The sequence below is a fragment of the Ursus maritimus genome, unplaced genomic scaffold (genome assembly GCF_017311325.1).
Source record: "Ursus maritimus isolate PB19 unplaced genomic scaffold, ASM1731132v1 scaffold_6, whole genome shotgun sequence".
NCBI lineage: Eukaryota > Metazoa > Chordata > Mammalia > Carnivora > Ursidae > Ursus > Ursus maritimus.
In genome coordinates, this window is record NW_024426774.1 from 7,530,208 (window position 1) to 7,547,173 (window position 16,966).

The 16,966-nt window shown below is 46.6% G+C and overlaps 2 protein-coding genes across 3 annotated transcripts in view; one reads left to right on the top strand and one right to left on the bottom strand.

Moving 5' to 3' along the window:
* TRAPPC12 (trafficking protein particle complex subunit 12) overlaps positions 1-10,965 on the bottom strand; it is an 80,794-nt gene extending 69,829 nt beyond the window's left edge. The window contains 2 exon segments of the mRNA XM_040622860.1: positions 1,124-2,329; positions 10,827-10,965. Of these exon segments, the coding sequence (XP_040478794.1) occupies positions 1,124-2,323 (1,200 nt within the window). The 5' untranslated portion in view covers positions 2,324-2,329; positions 10,827-10,965.
* A 2,425-nt stretch (positions 10,966-13,390) lies between these two features.
* The window catches only part of EIPR1 (EARP complex and GARP complex interacting protein 1), a 120,280-nt gene continuing 116,704 nt past the window's right edge, over positions 13,391-16,966 (top strand). For both annotated transcript variants that reach the window (XM_008686351.2, XM_008686399.2), the window contains exon 1: positions 13,391-13,607. In XM_008686351.2, the coding sequence (XP_008684573.2) occupies positions 13,566-13,607 (42 nt within the window). In that variant the 5' untranslated portion in view covers positions 13,391-13,565. The remainder of the gene's footprint in view (positions 13,608-16,966) is intronic.

Here is a 16,966-nt window from a genome sequence, read left to right on the forward strand (position 1 = left end):
GTTAAAAATTCTGCTGTATTATCATTTTTTAATGTTTATTTTTAATTTATTTTTTAAAAGATTTTATTTATTTATTTGACAGAGAGAGACAGCGAGAGAGGGAACACAAGCAGGGGGAGTGGGAGAGGAAGCAGCAGGCTCCCAGCGGAGAAGCCTGATGCAGGGCTCAATCCCAGAACGCTAGGATCACGCCCTGAGCCGAAGGCAGATGTTTAACGACTGTGCCACCCAGGTGCCCCTATTTTTTACTTCTGAGAAAAGATTTTATTTATTTGAGAGAGAGAGAGCACAAGAGAGTGTGCACAAGCAAGGGGTGGGAGGTGCCGAGGGAGAGGGAGAAGCAGGCTCTCCGCTGAACAGGGAGCCCGGGACCCTGATGCTGGGCTCGATCCCAGGACCCTGGAATCATGACCTGAGCCGAAGGCAGACGCTTCACCGAGTGAGCCACCCAGGCGCCCCTGTATCGGTTACCATGGCATGGTCTTGTTACGTTTTTAAATGAGACGTCAACAGCAACAGCCACATAAATGCACACGTTCACCTACTTGCTGTTTATAAAGGAACCAACTGGACAGTGAATAGCTTATTCATCAATAAAAGTTTTAAATGCTATTTATGAAGCAATTGAATGACTGGAGGAAGTGTGTTGCCAGTAATGTATGTTCCTTCTCAGAGCCAGCTTCGGGATTTTTACAGAAAGTCGGCATGAGGACCGAGGTCACCCTCCCTGCCCAACGAGAAGGCATTGTCAGAAGAGGGTGCCACTGGTGCACAGTAGGTGCTCGATAAATCCTTGTTGTACTAATCTTTAAATGGCCACCTCAGGAAAAGGAATTCAAGAATCTGAGTGGTTTCCAAACCTGGCCGGGTATCAAAACCACCTGGACATGGCATTAAAAATATAGACTCATGAGCCCCACCCAGACACAGAGTCAGAATCTCCAGATATACAGCCCACAAATCCCACCCCAAGTCTATGGTAAATTTGCCTTTCATTAAATCTCTACATGATTTTTTAGGCAGAGGATCTTAGAGTTGGAAGAACCCCTGGAGATGACCTAATTCGACCCTTAAAAATCACATTTATTTGAAGGCCCCCCCCCCAAAGGTGTCCCGCACCCACCTGGATATTGTCAAACTTGAGGCCTGGCATGGTGAGGCTCTCCTTGTCTACGAACACCGTGCTGTACTGCTGGGTGGCTACTGAAATCAGGATGTCCCTGGTCCCCTCTCCGGGGAGCCAGGCGTCACTCCTGCGGTCCATCTCGCTCATGCTCAGGGCTGTGGCAAAGGGGTCCTCGCTCCCCGCAAACACAGCCTGGATCTGTGAAAACGGTTTTGGAGACTGAGGGATTTCTAGAGAAGCTGTGGAAACACCCGCTTCTGACTTTTCGATCCCTGGGGAGTGAGAAGGCTCAGCGGTACCTGGGGACCTTTCTGCCCCCGGAGTGGAGAGTGAAGACAGTTTCTCTGGAGCTGAAGAACCTGCGTTGGGGTTACTGACGGAGATGAAAGTGGAAGTCGTGAATGAATCAAAGAAGTCCGAGGCCAAGGAATTAGTGTTGGCTGGATCACCAAAAAATTTACTCAGGCTGGGGCTGGGCTGCACCGCCTGGGGGGGGGTCTTGGCCACCGTCTCACTCGCGCCACTAAAGCTCGGAGACTTCACCATCTGGGACTCGAAGCCATCCCGCAGGAGCAGGGGCTGCTGGGAGTGGGCAGGAAGCGACTGGCTAAAAATGGTGCACACGGGGATGGGCTCCTCATTGGGAGGGGACTGCCTCGAGGGTGGTACGCACCCCGGCCCCTCTGGGCGAGTGCTCCCGTCCCCTGGGCCAGGGTCCTCTGCCCCCTCCTCTCCCAAGGCAGGCACACCTTTGACTTGGTTGTGCTCTGGGTCAGGGGTCGCGTCCGAGATGTCTTTAGACACACCCTCTCCATCACTTTCACTGTCCTTGCTCAGGGTGTCCACTGTTCCTTCGTCCCCGAGACTTTCCAGACTGGGACCAGTGTTGCCTTCTGCAGGCTCCACAACATCCTGCAAACAGCCGAGGTCACCCGTGTCGTCTTCGCTATTATTAGGAGAGTCAGAAATGAGGACGCTCTCCATCATGTGCTCACTAAGTTTATCTACGAAATTATTAGAATCTTCCGATATAGTCTCATTCTCTTCAGACCCGAACTCGTCTCCACCGAGGTCAATGGTTTCCTCGTGATAAAGCAGCTGCGCCTGCTCTCCCTGCGCAGTGGTGCTCCCGGCCTGCCCCTCGGCCGGATGCGAGTCCTCAGTCACATTCTGCTTGGCGCCGTTAGCGTTCTCCATGGCCCCCTGGAGCGAAGAGAGATTCGTGAACCAACCTCATCAGCTTTCTATCTCAGTTATTACGGAGCTGATTCTACCTTCCTGTTAAAACTGTTCTTTAAACTTAAAAACAAACGGTGGATACGGGTCATTATACATTTGCCCAAACTCATGGCATGCACGACACCAAGAGTGAAGCCTAATGCAGATTATGGACTCGGTGTGATAACGAAGTGTCGGCACAGGTCCGCCGGCTGTAACAAACGCACTGCTCGGCGGGGGAGGCGGAGGGTATGGGGAATCTCTGAACTTTCCGCTCACAATTTTGCAGTGAGCTACTACAACTGCTCCAAAAAAATAAAGTCTACTAAAAAATGTTTATCAGTCATATATTCAAACGGTTCAAACTGGAAACACTCCGTTTCTCCAACCATCTGTCGATGGGCTGATCACGGTAAAAGACACATAACGTCACCGTCTTAATCATCTACCATCTTAACCATTTTTGAGTTCACAGTTAAGCGGTATTCAGTGCATTTACATCGTGCAACCATCACCACCAGCCATCTCCAGAACTCTTCTCATACTGCAAAACTAAAACACTGTACGCATTAAACAATGACTCCCTAGCAGCCCCCGCCCCCCACCGCCAGCCTGATAATGGCCTTCTACTTTATGACTCCATGAGTGTGACTACTCTAGGTATCTCACATAAGTGGGCTGCCATAGTATTTGCCATTTTGTGCCCGGCTTATATCCCCTAGCATAATACCCTCAAGGCTCACCGATGTTGCAGTACGTCAGGATTTCCTTATGTTTTCAGGCTGTTTAATAGTCCACTGTATCTCCATACCACATTTTGTTTCTGCATTATCCACTGATGAACATTTGGCTTGCTTCCATACTTTGGCTACTGTGACTGCTGCTATGAACACATGTGTACAAATACCTCTGAATCCTTGCTTTTAATTCCTTTGGGCATATACCCAGAAGCAGGATTGCTCAATCATATAACACTTCTATCTTTAATTATTTGAGCAACCAACAAACTGTTTTCCATAGCAGTTGCACCATTTTACATTCCCTGCAACGGTATACAAGGATTTCAGTTTCTCCACATTCTGGATGACCCTTGTTATTTCCTGTTCTGATACTAGCCTTCCTAATGGGGGTGAGGTCTCCAGCCTTTTAAACTCTACTTGTTCTTAGCTGGCAGAGTAGGTGAGAACCCAATAAAACACAAAGGCCCTATTGCCTGGCCCCTGCCTACGGGTCTAGCTAACGATTTTAATTCAATTCTTGTGGACTTATACTATTAGGGACAATAGCTGAGTCTCCTAGGGTTGCATTTCCAGAGAAAGTCGTATTACGGTAGCGGGCATCTACGTGGGTCCACGTGTCAGGTTTTGGTTATAAAAGTTTGGGAAACTTAAATGGATCGCCCCTGTGACATTTTCCCACGAGAGGTGCTGTAGTGGCCTTGGGGTAGTGTGCAGTAAGTCAGTGAAAATAAAGAATGAGATTCTGAAAGCAAAATAAAATAGAAAAAAACAGTGATAAAAAATAAACCCTACTTGTTCTTTATGACCCAGTTGTAGACCCCCTCTTCCATGAAGCCAAGACACTCCAACCTGTAATAATCTCCCCATTCTCCCTGGGACGCTGTCTGCCTGAATCAAGCACGAGAAAGAAAACCGTACCAAAGCAGAGGCAGCCTCACTGAGGCATGCTGACCGCCGGAGCTAATGGCAGCGAACCGGACGAGTTACTGGTGCGTATTCTGTCCTTGGCACTGTTCGAAGGGTTTTACGTCTATATTCTTACTTGAGCCTCAGACTCACTCTGTGATACAACCGCTATCACTTTCTTCATCTTGCAGATGAGGAAGCTGATGCTCAGGGAGGTCATGCTCTCTCAAAGCCCGGCCACTAGGAAGCGGACAAACCAGGCCTGGTTAAAGCTGGGCTGACACTGGATGGCAGAGGCCACAGAACGAAACAAGGAGTTTGAACTCTAAAGAAAATGTGCTCTTTTTCTTGAAGAACATTTTACCAAAAGCTACTGTATACAGTTTTATCCTTAAAGTGAACAAAGTCCAATTAAGATGAGGGTTTCTCTAGAAAAAAAAATGCCTGCTTGACCTTTGAAAACTACACTTAGCTGATCTCTAGACTAGAGTACTTCTTCGTCAACGTCTCCACAGTATTCCAAACTAGCTATCCTTCCTTTTTATAGCCTGGTCACCCTGACATCTAAAAACAAGATTACTTTAAAGTAGACAATCAAAGTTAAACACTTTGGAGAAGTTTCTTGTCCAGCATCGTCAGTAACTAACTCCCCATTTGTTACATATTCATTTGATTAGCTATAAAGGAGTCAAAAACGAAATGTAAAAGGAACAAAAGCCTTTTTCTGGTAACGTTTCACAGCAAGGCACATCAGAAGCTGCCTAGAGAACATCAAAAAACGGATGCGCTGTCACAGGCGGGGCTGTCCCCTGCGTCCTCTCTGTGCAGCAAACAGAGGCTGGGCAGGAAGACCATGGGAACAACAAGCACGACTTCCTTTCACCTGGACAGTAGCTGAATGCGATGCCATCAATGCCCCAATACACAGAAGGGGACACTGAGAATCAGAGCAGTGACGGGGCTCACCAAACATCACCGGTAGTGGGGTACCTGGTTGGCTCAGTTGGTATAGCACACGACTCTTGATCTTGGGTGTGAGTTCGAGCCCCACATTGGGTGTAGACAGAGATTACTTAAAAATAAAAACTTTAGAAGAAATAATAAAATCACTGGTAGGGGTGCCCGGGTGGCTCAGTTGGTTAAGTGTCTGTCTTCGGGTCAGGTCATGATCTCAGGGTCCTGGGACTCAGTCCCACGTCGGTCTCCCTGCTCAGTGGGGGAGTCTGCTTCTCCCTCTCCCTCCACCCCTTCCCCTGCTCAGGCTTTCTCTTGCTCTCAAAAAAATTCTTAAAAAAAAAAAAAATCACTGGTAGTAAATGACACTGCCAGGAATGGAGTTTGGTCCTTCCTGACAAACCCTAATGAGGACTGAAATATCCAGTCCCTAGCACAGTGCCTGCTACCTGGGAGATGCCAGTAACTACAGCTGGGTTAACTGTTGGTTCTGAGCCTCTCTCAGAATAAGAACAGTTCCAGAAATCCCAATAATACACTAATGGTTAATTGTAGAATAATGTAGAATATAAGAAAAGGTCTGATACAATTATAGGAAAAGATAAAGAATATCAGAACTGGCAAAACCACAGTGTTTTCTTTATATACAGGGAAGGGTGGAGAAAGTTCTACTCTTAAAAAAAGTGGAAGTAACTGTCAAGGTTAATTTGTATGTATTAGATACAGAGACAGACTAAAATGGGGTACTGTGGGAAAGACTGTCCAGGTAACACTGAGCTACTTCCCACAATTCACTGGAACAAGAGAAAGCTAATCACTGTGTAAGACCCACTCATTATGTGGACTGGGTATTTACAGCAAGAAACAACTGCTTCAGCAGTAATTCAAGAAACACAGATTGAAACTATGATTTTTTAGGAAAAAACCTGTCTATGAAATAGGCAGATGTTTAGAAACGACAGCTCCTAGAGTGTTTTGGGGAAAACTAACCTGTTAAGAGTAGAAATGTAACTTTTCTGCAGAGCAAGTAGGCAAAGCATAAAACTCTGATACAGCCAACTGTGTTTACCAATTTATCTAAAATGTTTTTAAAGCGACAATCTTCTAAAAGGAAGAAAGCTAAGTAAAAATCAACATTCTTGCAAATCAGTGCTTGTTCGTAACTATGTTTTCTCTTCAGAAACCTGTTTCTAATCCAATCTAAATTAGAAAATCCATCTGTTTCCTAGTCATAAAGTTTACAAAGGGGCTGCCCAACCCAGAGTAAAAATTATAATGTTAATGCTAATTTCTTAAAAAAAAATTATTTATTTAGTTGAGAGAGAGAGAGAGACAGAGAGAGAGAGAGAAAGCACGCACAAGCAGGGGGAGCAGCAGAGGCCGAGGGAGAAGCAGACTCCCAGCCAAGCAGGAAGCCAGATGAGGAGCTCGATTTCAGGACCCTGGGATCATGACCTGAACCGAAGGCAGATGCTCAACCAACTGAGCCACCAGGTGCCCCAATCCTAATTTCTGAATAGAAACTATATATTTATTAAAAACCACTGCCAAAGGGCTGTACTGAAATGTCCTGCAAACCAGGAGCCATTATTCACGGCATGCTACTGTGTCTTAGATCCCAGGGTAACTCAGTACTCTTATGTTCTAGGGAGTGGCACAGAGAGAAAGCTAGGTAGCCAACACACATACACGAGGCAAAGAGAAAAAATGGTGCAGGGGTGATGGGGAGATTCTGGACAGAAAGGGACAGCTCACGTACAAATTCTCCTCTCTCAGTAGGAGACCTTAGAGGTTCTTTTCCTGTAACTTTTCCCCTTCTCTCCTAAAGGTGCATTTCTATAACTTTTAACAAATTTTGAGTGGATACAAAACAATATTTATAACATGGGGTTGAAACACTCTAATATTTACTTCCCTCCCCTTTGAGGGTAATATTCTGAAATTTGCCATACTCTTTTTCTTTGTCTGTCTTTCTTTCTTTTTTTTAAAGGATTTTATTTATTTATTTGACAGAGAGGCAGCAAGAGAAGGAACACAAACAGGGAGAGTGGGAGAGGGAGAAGCAGGCTTCCCGCTGAGCAGGGAGCCCAATGCGGGGCTCGATCCCAGAACGCTGGGATCATGACCTGAGCTGAAGGCAAATGCTTAACGACTGAGCCACCCAGGCGCCCCGTGCCATACTCTTTTTATTTAATCTTCCACATGCTTACTTCCTCAACAGATTACTTAGGTTTTTCAGTTTCTGCCTTAATCTCCCCTCTCTACTCTTAACCTTGAGATTCAACTTTATACGTAGCATGAGGCTGGGATTCATTCATCTTTGCCGTTGAGGGTGCTCTGTGTGTGACAGAGCCACAACATATGATCTGTTCTACCGCTGATGGACATCTGAGGTATTTTAGACAGTGCCATGATGAATATTCTCGTACATGTCTCCTGGTGTACCTGTGCAAATTTCTTCATGATGGTATCAAACGTTATGTGTATGTTGGTTCACAGAGAATACATCTCTTCATCTTTACTAGATAATTTCAAATTGCCTTCCTAAGTGTTTGTACCAATTTACACACATAATAGCAGTGTGAAAGTATTCTTGTTCAACACATTTACCTACGCTTGGTATGATCAGATTTCTTAATTAATATCAAGAATACATAAAAAATTCCTATAACTCAATAGGACAATAAATGACCCAACAGAAAAACAGGCCAAAGATCCGAACAGGCTGAGAGGGATACACATTTCACAAGCACAAATCCCGTGACTCAACAGCCATCCACCTATCTTGATATTTTCAGGACGCTTCCATTTCATACCCACGGTTACTATAAAACTAAGTACGTCTTTCTGCTCTCAAGAGCTCTGGTGAAGACAATAAATGGTTCCATGACCTATGTATCACAGAGGAACTCTTCACATGGCACCATAAGCTATGACTGGGAATGCTTATAACAGCAACTCCAAACAAAATACCTGCCTCCTTCCAAAGATTTAAAAAAAAAAATCAGGAAACAAGTACTGCCCGTAGATACAATAAATAAATAGCGTATTAAAAATGGAACATTAAATGTAAAACAAATGAACCATGCTACATCTAATGCATCAATGTTTGAACCTCACAAATCTGATTTCGCAAGAAGAATGAGTAGAAAAATAAGCAGCGTAATTTTCTGTATAAGGTTCAAAAACATGTAAATTAGACAATATATTGTTTTAGTAATACAAGTGCAAAAGCAAGGTGATGATAATACCCAATTCATTTGGGGAGGGGGCTGGAGGTGATGGCAAGAGAAGGTTTGATTAGGGAGGGACACATGAACAAGCCATTGACAACCGTCCATTTCTTATGCTGCTGGACAGAAGACTGGGCTGGGTACTTGATCTTTATGTCTTCCATGAATGTTACAAGTGGTCTTTATATTTCATAATTAAAAAATAGAAAAGCAGACGCATTTGCTTTTGATTTGTGTAATACAAATCTATGCTATTATTGGCTTAATAATTTTATTAAACCGCAGACATGATTTTAGCTTATGTTAGCATTAAAATGCTAGCAAAGAAGGTGGACTTTTTGTTCAGGTGAGTGCTTTGCATGATGCCTTTAATTAATGCTTATGATTTTTTTTTTTTTTTTTTTTTTTTTTTTGTGAGGGAGTGCGTGCATGAGCAAGGCAGGGGGAGCACAGGGAGGAGAGACAGAATCTCAAGCAGGCTCCATGACCAGTGTGGAGCCCTATTCGGGGCTTGATCCTACAACCCTGAGATCATGACCTGAAATCAAGAGTTGGCCTCTCAACCAACTGAGCCCCCCAGACACCCCTGGAGCCAGGACTTAAACTCAGGAGTTCTGGTGGTGTCCAGGCTTTAAGTAACTAACGCTACTGCTCCTCTCACTGTAAGCTTCTTGAAACCAAAGATCGTTTATATTATTTTTAAGGTTTTTATTTACTTATTTGAGAGAAGAGAGAGAGTGAGCGGGGTGGGGGGGCAGAGGGAGAGGGACAAGCAGGCTTCCCACTGAGCGTGGAGCCTAAGTGGGGCTTCATCCCAGGACCCCCCCAATCATGACGGGACCCAAAGGCAGAGGCTTAACTGACTGAGTCACCCAGGTGCCCCACCTTACGATTTTTTTTTTTTAAGTACTAACATTTAAGTGATTATTTAAGAACTGAAGTTTCACTAAGAACAATTCACTAACGGGGCGCCTGGGTGGCACAGTCGTTAAGCGTCTGCCTTTGGCTCAGGACGTGATCCCGGCGTTCTGGGATCGAGCCCCTCATCAGGCTCCTTTGACAGGAGACTGCTTCTTCCTCTCCCACTCCCCCTGCTGTGTTCCCTCTCTCACTGGCTGTCTCTCTGTCAAATAAATAAATAAAACCTTCAAAAAAAAAATAAATAAAATTATATTAAAAAAATAACAATTCACTAAGAACAATTAAAACTACAGAAATTCAGTTTCCCTCTCTGGACATGATGCTGGAATTGTAAGTCTTTTGCCAGACTGTGATAATGTAAACCCTATTTCCATGAAAATATATGCCATGTAGTAGAACTCTAATTAACATATACTTACAAAAGCCCCCGTGTAAAGAAAACCCACTGCTGATCAAGCATTTTGCATGTATTATGTTATTTAATCCTCAGGACCAACCTACAGAGTACCATTATCACCTCCATTATGCAGCAGAGAAAACCCAATGATTTGGCCAAAGGCATACTGTCAATATTTGATGCTGATGGGATTTCAACACAGGTTTTCCTGCCTTTGCTCTCCCTGTAAGGTTGCTAGGACAGATCACCATCCAGAGCAGCAGAGGTGAGTCAGAAAGAGCACCGAACACAAGTTCTCAATAACTGCTTGAGTCTTAGCTTCACTACTAAGTGACCTTTGAAAAATGACTTAATTTCTGAGTCTTGCTTTCCTCAGTCTGTAAGCTGGGGTCATGAGGAATAAACAGTGACGCACAGGGCACTTTTAAACTGTAATGAGCTAAATATACATCAGCACAGCAAACTGTAATGTTAATAATGAAGCACAGTGCTAACACGCTGTTGGAAATCACAGAACGTGAGGACAGGTGAAAGACACCGCCACTAAATTACCCAAGTCGCGTTCCCCTCCCCGTCTCCCATAGCACCATAGTGGGCCAGGCTCATGGTCTGTCGCTCGGCACCATCCTGAGTTCATGAAAAGAAGCCAGGAAGGAAGTATTTGGATACAAAGACACCGTATCTTCCAGCAGCCATGAGAAGGTGGCAACTGCAGTCCATGTTTCGGGGGTTAAACTTTTGTGCTCAAGTGTGAGGAACGCACACGCGTTTCAGAACATATCTTTGAGCCCTGTGCTTCTTTTAAAATACATGTTTTCAGTCTTCGCAGTGTACGCACTCTATCGATCAGTTCCGTCTGGAATGTGGCTCTGGAAGGGATCAGAATATGGAATAACAGCGGCTTCTATACTTTTACACATACCGCCGCATTCATCCTCCCAATACTGAGACTTTGGTCGGGCAGGTCACGTCCGTCTACAGGAGACCAAACTAACAAGAAGAGAAACCAAGGGGCTCGCTCAGGCCACGCTGCTCCCTAAGTGCCACAGCTGGGACCTGGAGGAGACCTCCCAGGACGAGACGTCACGGAGCAGCTCCCGCGGAGAAGCCCCCACGACGGGGACCGGGAGAGGAGACCCCGGAGAGGAGCTCCGGCAGGAGACCTCGATGAAGCGAACCTCCCTCCCCGCGGGGGGAGCGGCCAGGGGACAAGCCACGGAAGGGGTGCACCGCCCGTGCACGAGCTTCCCGAGCGGCTGGGGTCAGGGCCGGCGGGGCTGCGGTTACGGACGACCCGACACCCTCCCCACAGTCCAAGCCCTGGGTCTCACCTGCCACCTGCCCCCTGGGGTTGGGGAGGCGGTCACCTGCGGCCGCGACCAGAGTCCGGGGAGAAGGTGGATGAAAACCGGAAGAAGCGACTGAACCCGGCACCTCCTCCGGCTTTTGCGCCTGCGCGCGCTCTCCGCTGCGCGGCCTTCGCGCACGCTCAGTGCAGGGACGGCCGCCAAGCGCATTTCCGGTTCGTGCTGCGATGGGCGTGGCCCGCGCTCCAAGGTGATATGGAGGGCGGGGAATGGGCGGGGGTAGTTGACTTCATCCCTGGGGATAGGGAGGAAAATTAGTTTGACACTCAGGCTATGGGGTCCTGGCGTAGGACAGGCAGAAAAGAGAACGTTAGGCCGTTTCTTTTCATTACTAGCCAAAGCACCCAAGAAATTTTTATTTCTAGAAATTTTTCTTTATGCTTATCAGTATTTCTACTTTTCCTGCTGCGCGTCTGTATTACTTGTGTAATAATGACATTAACCATAAAGATGGCCGTAATAATATCAATAATATGTGGGTAGATTTAATCCAGCAGTATGAAGACTGCTTTCTCTTAGCTCCACAACTTAATCTCAGGTAATCGGAGGCACTGAAGAGCCTGCTCCGGTCTGTGCCTCCGCTTCCTTGATTTTTTACTGTAATCACTGAGGGCTCTTTATTCGTTCGATGGATATCTATCTGTCGAATCCTAACTGTGCATGCCAGGGCACTAGGCAGTAGGATAAAACAGGGGAAACCCACTTCTGTCTTCTTTTCATAAGTGATTAGATGATAGTATATATTCAATGTGCATAATGTAATGTCTTGACACATGTATACATTGTGAAATGAGTACCACAATGGAGCAAATTAACGTCCATCATCCCAATCTGTTACCTTTTTTGTGAGTGTGTGATGAAAACACTTGAGATCTACCCTCAAAAGTTTCAAGTATAGGGTATCTTATTATTAACTGTAGTCATTGTTCTGTACCTCAGGTCCCCAGAACTTATTTGCCTTATAATTGAAAATTTGTATCCTTTGATCGCTCTCTCCTTTCCCCTTACCCCTCAGCCTCTGGTAAGCACCATTCTATTCCTACAATGAGTTCAAAGTTGTGTTTGTTTTTTTTTTTTTCATATTTCACATGTAGGTGTACTCATGCAGTATTGTCTTTCTGTGTTTGGCTTATTTCACTTAACAGAATGTTCTCCAGATTTATCCATGTTTAGCAAATGATAGGATTTCTCTCTTAAGGCTGAATTACATTCCACTGTGGGGGCGGGCACCCAGGTGTGCCACATTTTGTTTATCCATTCATCTATGGACACTTAGGTTGTTACCATGTCTTGGCTGCTGTGAATAATGCTGCAATGAACAGGAATGTGCAGATGTCTCTTTGACATGGTGATTTTATTTCCTTTGACTCCCGGAAGTGGGATTGCTGGAACATATGGTAGTTCCATTTTTAACATTTTGAGGCAACTCCACACTGTTTTCCACAGAGGCTTCACCAGTTTACATGCCCACTGACGGCGTATAAGAGTTCCCTTTTCTCCACTTCCTGCCAACACTTTCTGTCTTTTGACTTTTTGATATCAGCAATCCTTACAGGTGTGAGGTGAGATCTCATTGTGGTTTTGATTTGCATTTCCCTGTTGATCAGAGATGTTGGGCATCTGTTCGTATACCTGTTCCAGACCGTGCCATTTGTCATGAAGATGGATTAAGGGTTGAAAGAAAAGTTAAATAATCACACAGTTGGGGAGGTGTGTGGTTCTGGAAAGCAGTGGAACACAGCTTAGTGAAGGGGGTTCTGCTATGGCATTTTGGGATTCCGTGCAATTTCCTTTCTGTCTGTTAAGGAAGTGGTCAAGGCAGGCACATTCAAGGAATCTAAGTAGTGTCCTCCACGACCACCCTTGGACATCGTTGGGGAACCCAGGGTCTTCCCAGCAGGTTCCCATTCAGAGTCAAATGCTGGTCAGATGCTGCCAGAGGTGTGGTGCCAGGCATCACTCCCTGGCGCAGCACTGGTACTGCCCTCTCCGCCCACCCCCCCCCAACAGTGCCGGCTGCTTGCAGCCTGAATGAGCTTGGCCCCTGACCTTAGGGATCCTGGGCAGAACCCCGATGAGTCCACAGACCAGGCACACATCCTGGCTTCCCAACTTACTACCTCGGTCTCAACTGCTAGTCAATTTTGTAGCCTCTCGTCTCTAAAACGGAAACAGGCTACCTTAGGCCCAGGGTTAGAGCGGAGAACTTTAAGACAGCGCCTGTAACGCGTTTGTCCCTGCGCACCGCTAAGCGCTAATGATGACGAACCACAAGTCACAGATCCAGGTGAGCGATTCTCTCTGGGATAACAGAGCAGCTCCAAGCAAGAGACGTCTAAGTGACACCCGCCCACCCGCCTTCCCAGTCCTTGTCCCACCGCCCAGCCCCTCCTCCACCTCCGGAGATCTGGCTCCGGGCCAGGCTCCTCCCCGTCGGGGATCCTCCTCCTGCAACCAGTAGGGTTGAGAACCCGTATGGAGTTAAGTGAGCATGCGCAGGAGCCCGGAGCCGCTTCCATTGGCAGCCGGCGAGGAGCGTATTGATGACGCATCAGGAAAAATACAGGAAGTAAGGCCTACGGGAGTGGAGGTGGTCCTAAAAGACTCCCGGTTGGGGCCTCCTGGGCGGGAGGGATGAATGGGTGCTGACCCGGAGGCGCGCCCGCTCTAGGGACAGGCCTTAGGCGTGTGAGCGGCCGCAGTATGGAGGACGACGCGCCGGTGATCTATGGACTGGAGTTCCAGGTGCGTCCCAGAAGGGCCCCCGGCGCCGCGCGGTTTGCAGAGCGAGGCGGGCGCGTCCCTAGCCCCCCTGTGCAGCTAAGGACCGGGGGACTGCGGGGGGCGCCTTTAAAGAACTTGGTTCTCTAGGAAGGCCCAGGGTCCTCCGTGACGCAGGGTGGGCGCAGCGCCGGTGCCCACGATCCCCGGGCTGGGGAGCCCCCGCCGCCTCCCCTCCTGGCAGCCCTGGGTGTTGCTGGGGGCTGATCCGCATCGCCCACCGCGGGGTACCCACCTGTGTACGGTTTCCTGCAGCACGCAATTCCTGGAGACAGGCACTGCATCTGTGGGGTTTCTGGGGTGGGGGGGGCAGGCGGTCGTTTAATTTGGACATAAGAGTTGCAAAGATAAACGGAAAGTTCTCTAGTACCCTACACTCAGTTTCCCCTAATGTTGACGTCTCACGTGGCCATGGCAAATTGATCAAAGCTTAGAAATATTAACATTGGTGCATTCCTATGAACAGAACCACAGACTCTACTCGGATTTCACCTCTTTCCTATTCGTGTTCTATTTTTTTTATTCTGGACTCCGCAGTGCCTGTTCCGTGACCATCACGTAGTAGGCGCTCAGCCCCGGACGGTGAAACCGATGGGCCCCCGCAGTGTGAGCAGTGAAGCGGGAGTGCATGTGCGGTTTAGCAGGCCGCAGGGAAGTCTATGGATAGAGTGAGGGGGAAGGGGGTCGGGAGGAGGTGGAAGGGCAGGTAGGTCGCAGCGTGCAGGTCCTTGTAGAGCTCTGTCTTGGTTTCAACTCTTCAGATGGCTTTTGGGAACCTTAAGTCTTAGGAACTTAGGGACAGATACAGAGACAAAAAAACACAGTTCACTGCCTTATGAAGTACCTGATAACATACTTGTGTGCCCAAATGTGTGTTAAAAATATAAATAATGGGGGTGTCTGGGTGGCTTAGTCGGTTAAGCGTCTGTCTTCCGCTCATGTCCTGATCTCAGGGCCCTGGGATCAAGCCCCACCTGGAGCTCCCTGCTCAGTGGGGAGTCCGCTTCTCCCTCTCCCTCTGACCCTCCCCAGTGCTCATGCTCTCTTTCTTCTCTCAAATAAGTAAATAAAAAATCTTTAAAAAAAAACTTAAAAAAATATAAATGATCTTTGGTTTTAAGAAGCTTAAAGTGAGAGAAGCAGCAGCGTTAGTTACTTAAAGCCTGAACATAACCAAAACTCCTAAAGTTTGAATCCTGGCTCCAGGGGTGTCTGGGTGACCCAGTTGGTTGAGAGTCCAACTCTTCATTTCAGCTAAGGTCATGATCTCAGGGTCATGGATTGAGCCCTTCCTTGGGCTCCCCACTCACCAGGGAGTCTGCTGGAGATTCTCTCTCTCCCTCTCCATCTCCCTCTTTCTTTGCCCCTGCTTGCTTATGCGTGCGCGCGTGCTCTCTCTCCCTTTCTCTCTCTCTCTCATAAATAAATAAATAAAATCTTTAAATCCTGCCTCCAGCACTTACTAGCTATGTAATCTTTTGCTTCAGTATCCTTGCCAATAAAATGGGAAAACAAGCCTGGATCCCTGTGGCTGTTAGGAAAATTCAATGAGTTAATACTTTTAATTCAAGCCCTTAGAGCATTGCCTGGCACATAATAAGCATTGAGGAAATGTTCTAATTATTATCATGAGACAAAATTCTTACAGATAAATCCATACAAGGCAGTATCAAAGTGTCCTATGAGGAACGAGCTGTGTTGCAGGGTTTGACCATGGGCTCAATCACCCAAGAGTATGCCTTAACTAGCAGCTTTTGAGAGCGTCCCTGTATGTGGGGCACCCTGCTGAAGTCTGCCTGTGTTTCACTTCTCTCTCAGTCTTACTTGTAGATGCTGTTCTTCTGTGTGCCAAGCCCACCTAGCCAGCAAGTGGTAGACTTGGGATTCTACCCTAGAGAAGCGTTAAACCCAAGCCAACTTCAAAGCCCCTGAACTACAAAGTTGCACTGCTTTCTCCTGGAAAAGGCACCAGTGTGGCCACAGGGGTAGGGAGCCTGTGGGGAGATTGAGAGTTCCTGACCTCTTGTACTTCCTAACGTGTGCACTTGACTCCCGTGTACCTAATCACTTCTTCATCTTCTTAAGAAATCTCTTACATAACAGAGGTTTTTATCTTCAGTGTTGGATCTTTGAGATAACAAATGTTATTTCCTGGGATTAATATCAAGGAGTGGATCCTTGCCTTGGGCATCAAATGTTTTATCTGGATTTCTCCTTTATCTTAAAAGAAGTAGCAGATTTTTATCCTTCTTTACTTTGGACAGCTTGTGGCCATGACGTTCTTGAATCTGAAGAACTGTTACTACAGTAAACATATAAAGAGCTGGAAGTCACAGTGGAGGATTGGTTGTCAGTGACATTCAGATCTCTGTGGAGGACACTTTACATTAGAAGACGGGGATCTGGAGGCGCCTGGGTGGCTCAGTCGGTTGGGAGTCTGCCTTCGGCTCAGGTCATGATCTCAGGGTCCTGGGATCGAGCCCCACATCAGGTTCCCTGCTTAGCGGGGAGTCTGCTTCTCCCTCCCCCTCTGCCTGCTCTTCCCTGCTGCTTGTGGGTGTGTGCACATGCTCTCTCTCTGTCTTAATAAATAAAATCTTAAAAGAAGATGGGGATCAGATTATTGACCATTGACTGAGGTAATGAGGCTTGAGGGTAAAATGAGGTCTTTCTATGTCAAATAAAAGCAGAAGAGCACCATACAGGGGTCATTAAAATAAAAATGCTGAGCACGTTTGTGTTTATGGGACATTATGGCATCATGAGATTGACATCTTTTAGCTCATGTTTATGATTTTAGTTCTTTTTATTTTTGTATATTTAAAATTAAAAAGAAAATCCAAGTAATTCTTACTAGTCTTTTAAGACGTCAGGTTGCTTACAATCTGATTAAGATCTGCAGGCCCTAAACACGCCTTTTCCATCTTGCCTGATTCTCTGACAACAACCACATTCAACTTAAAACTGTTTCTTCTCTTTACCACTCGTTCATAAAGATTTTACTTTTTATTTATTTGTCAGACAGAGAGTTCATGAAGATTTTATTATTTTTTTTGTTTATTTGACAGAGAGAGAGGCAGTGAGAGAGGGAGCACAAGCAGGGGGAGAGGCAGAGGGAGAAGCAGTTTCTCTGCTGAGCAAGGGGCCCAATGTGGGGCTCGATCCCAGGACCCTGGGATCATGACCTGAGCCAAAGGCAGGCGCTTAACCGACTGAACCACCCAGGCACCCAGAATTTTAAGTTTAATACCTTATTTTTGTATATGCATATCCCGAATTTCCTGGTTAATGTTACGTTGCTGGCCATGTGCCGGTACAACTGC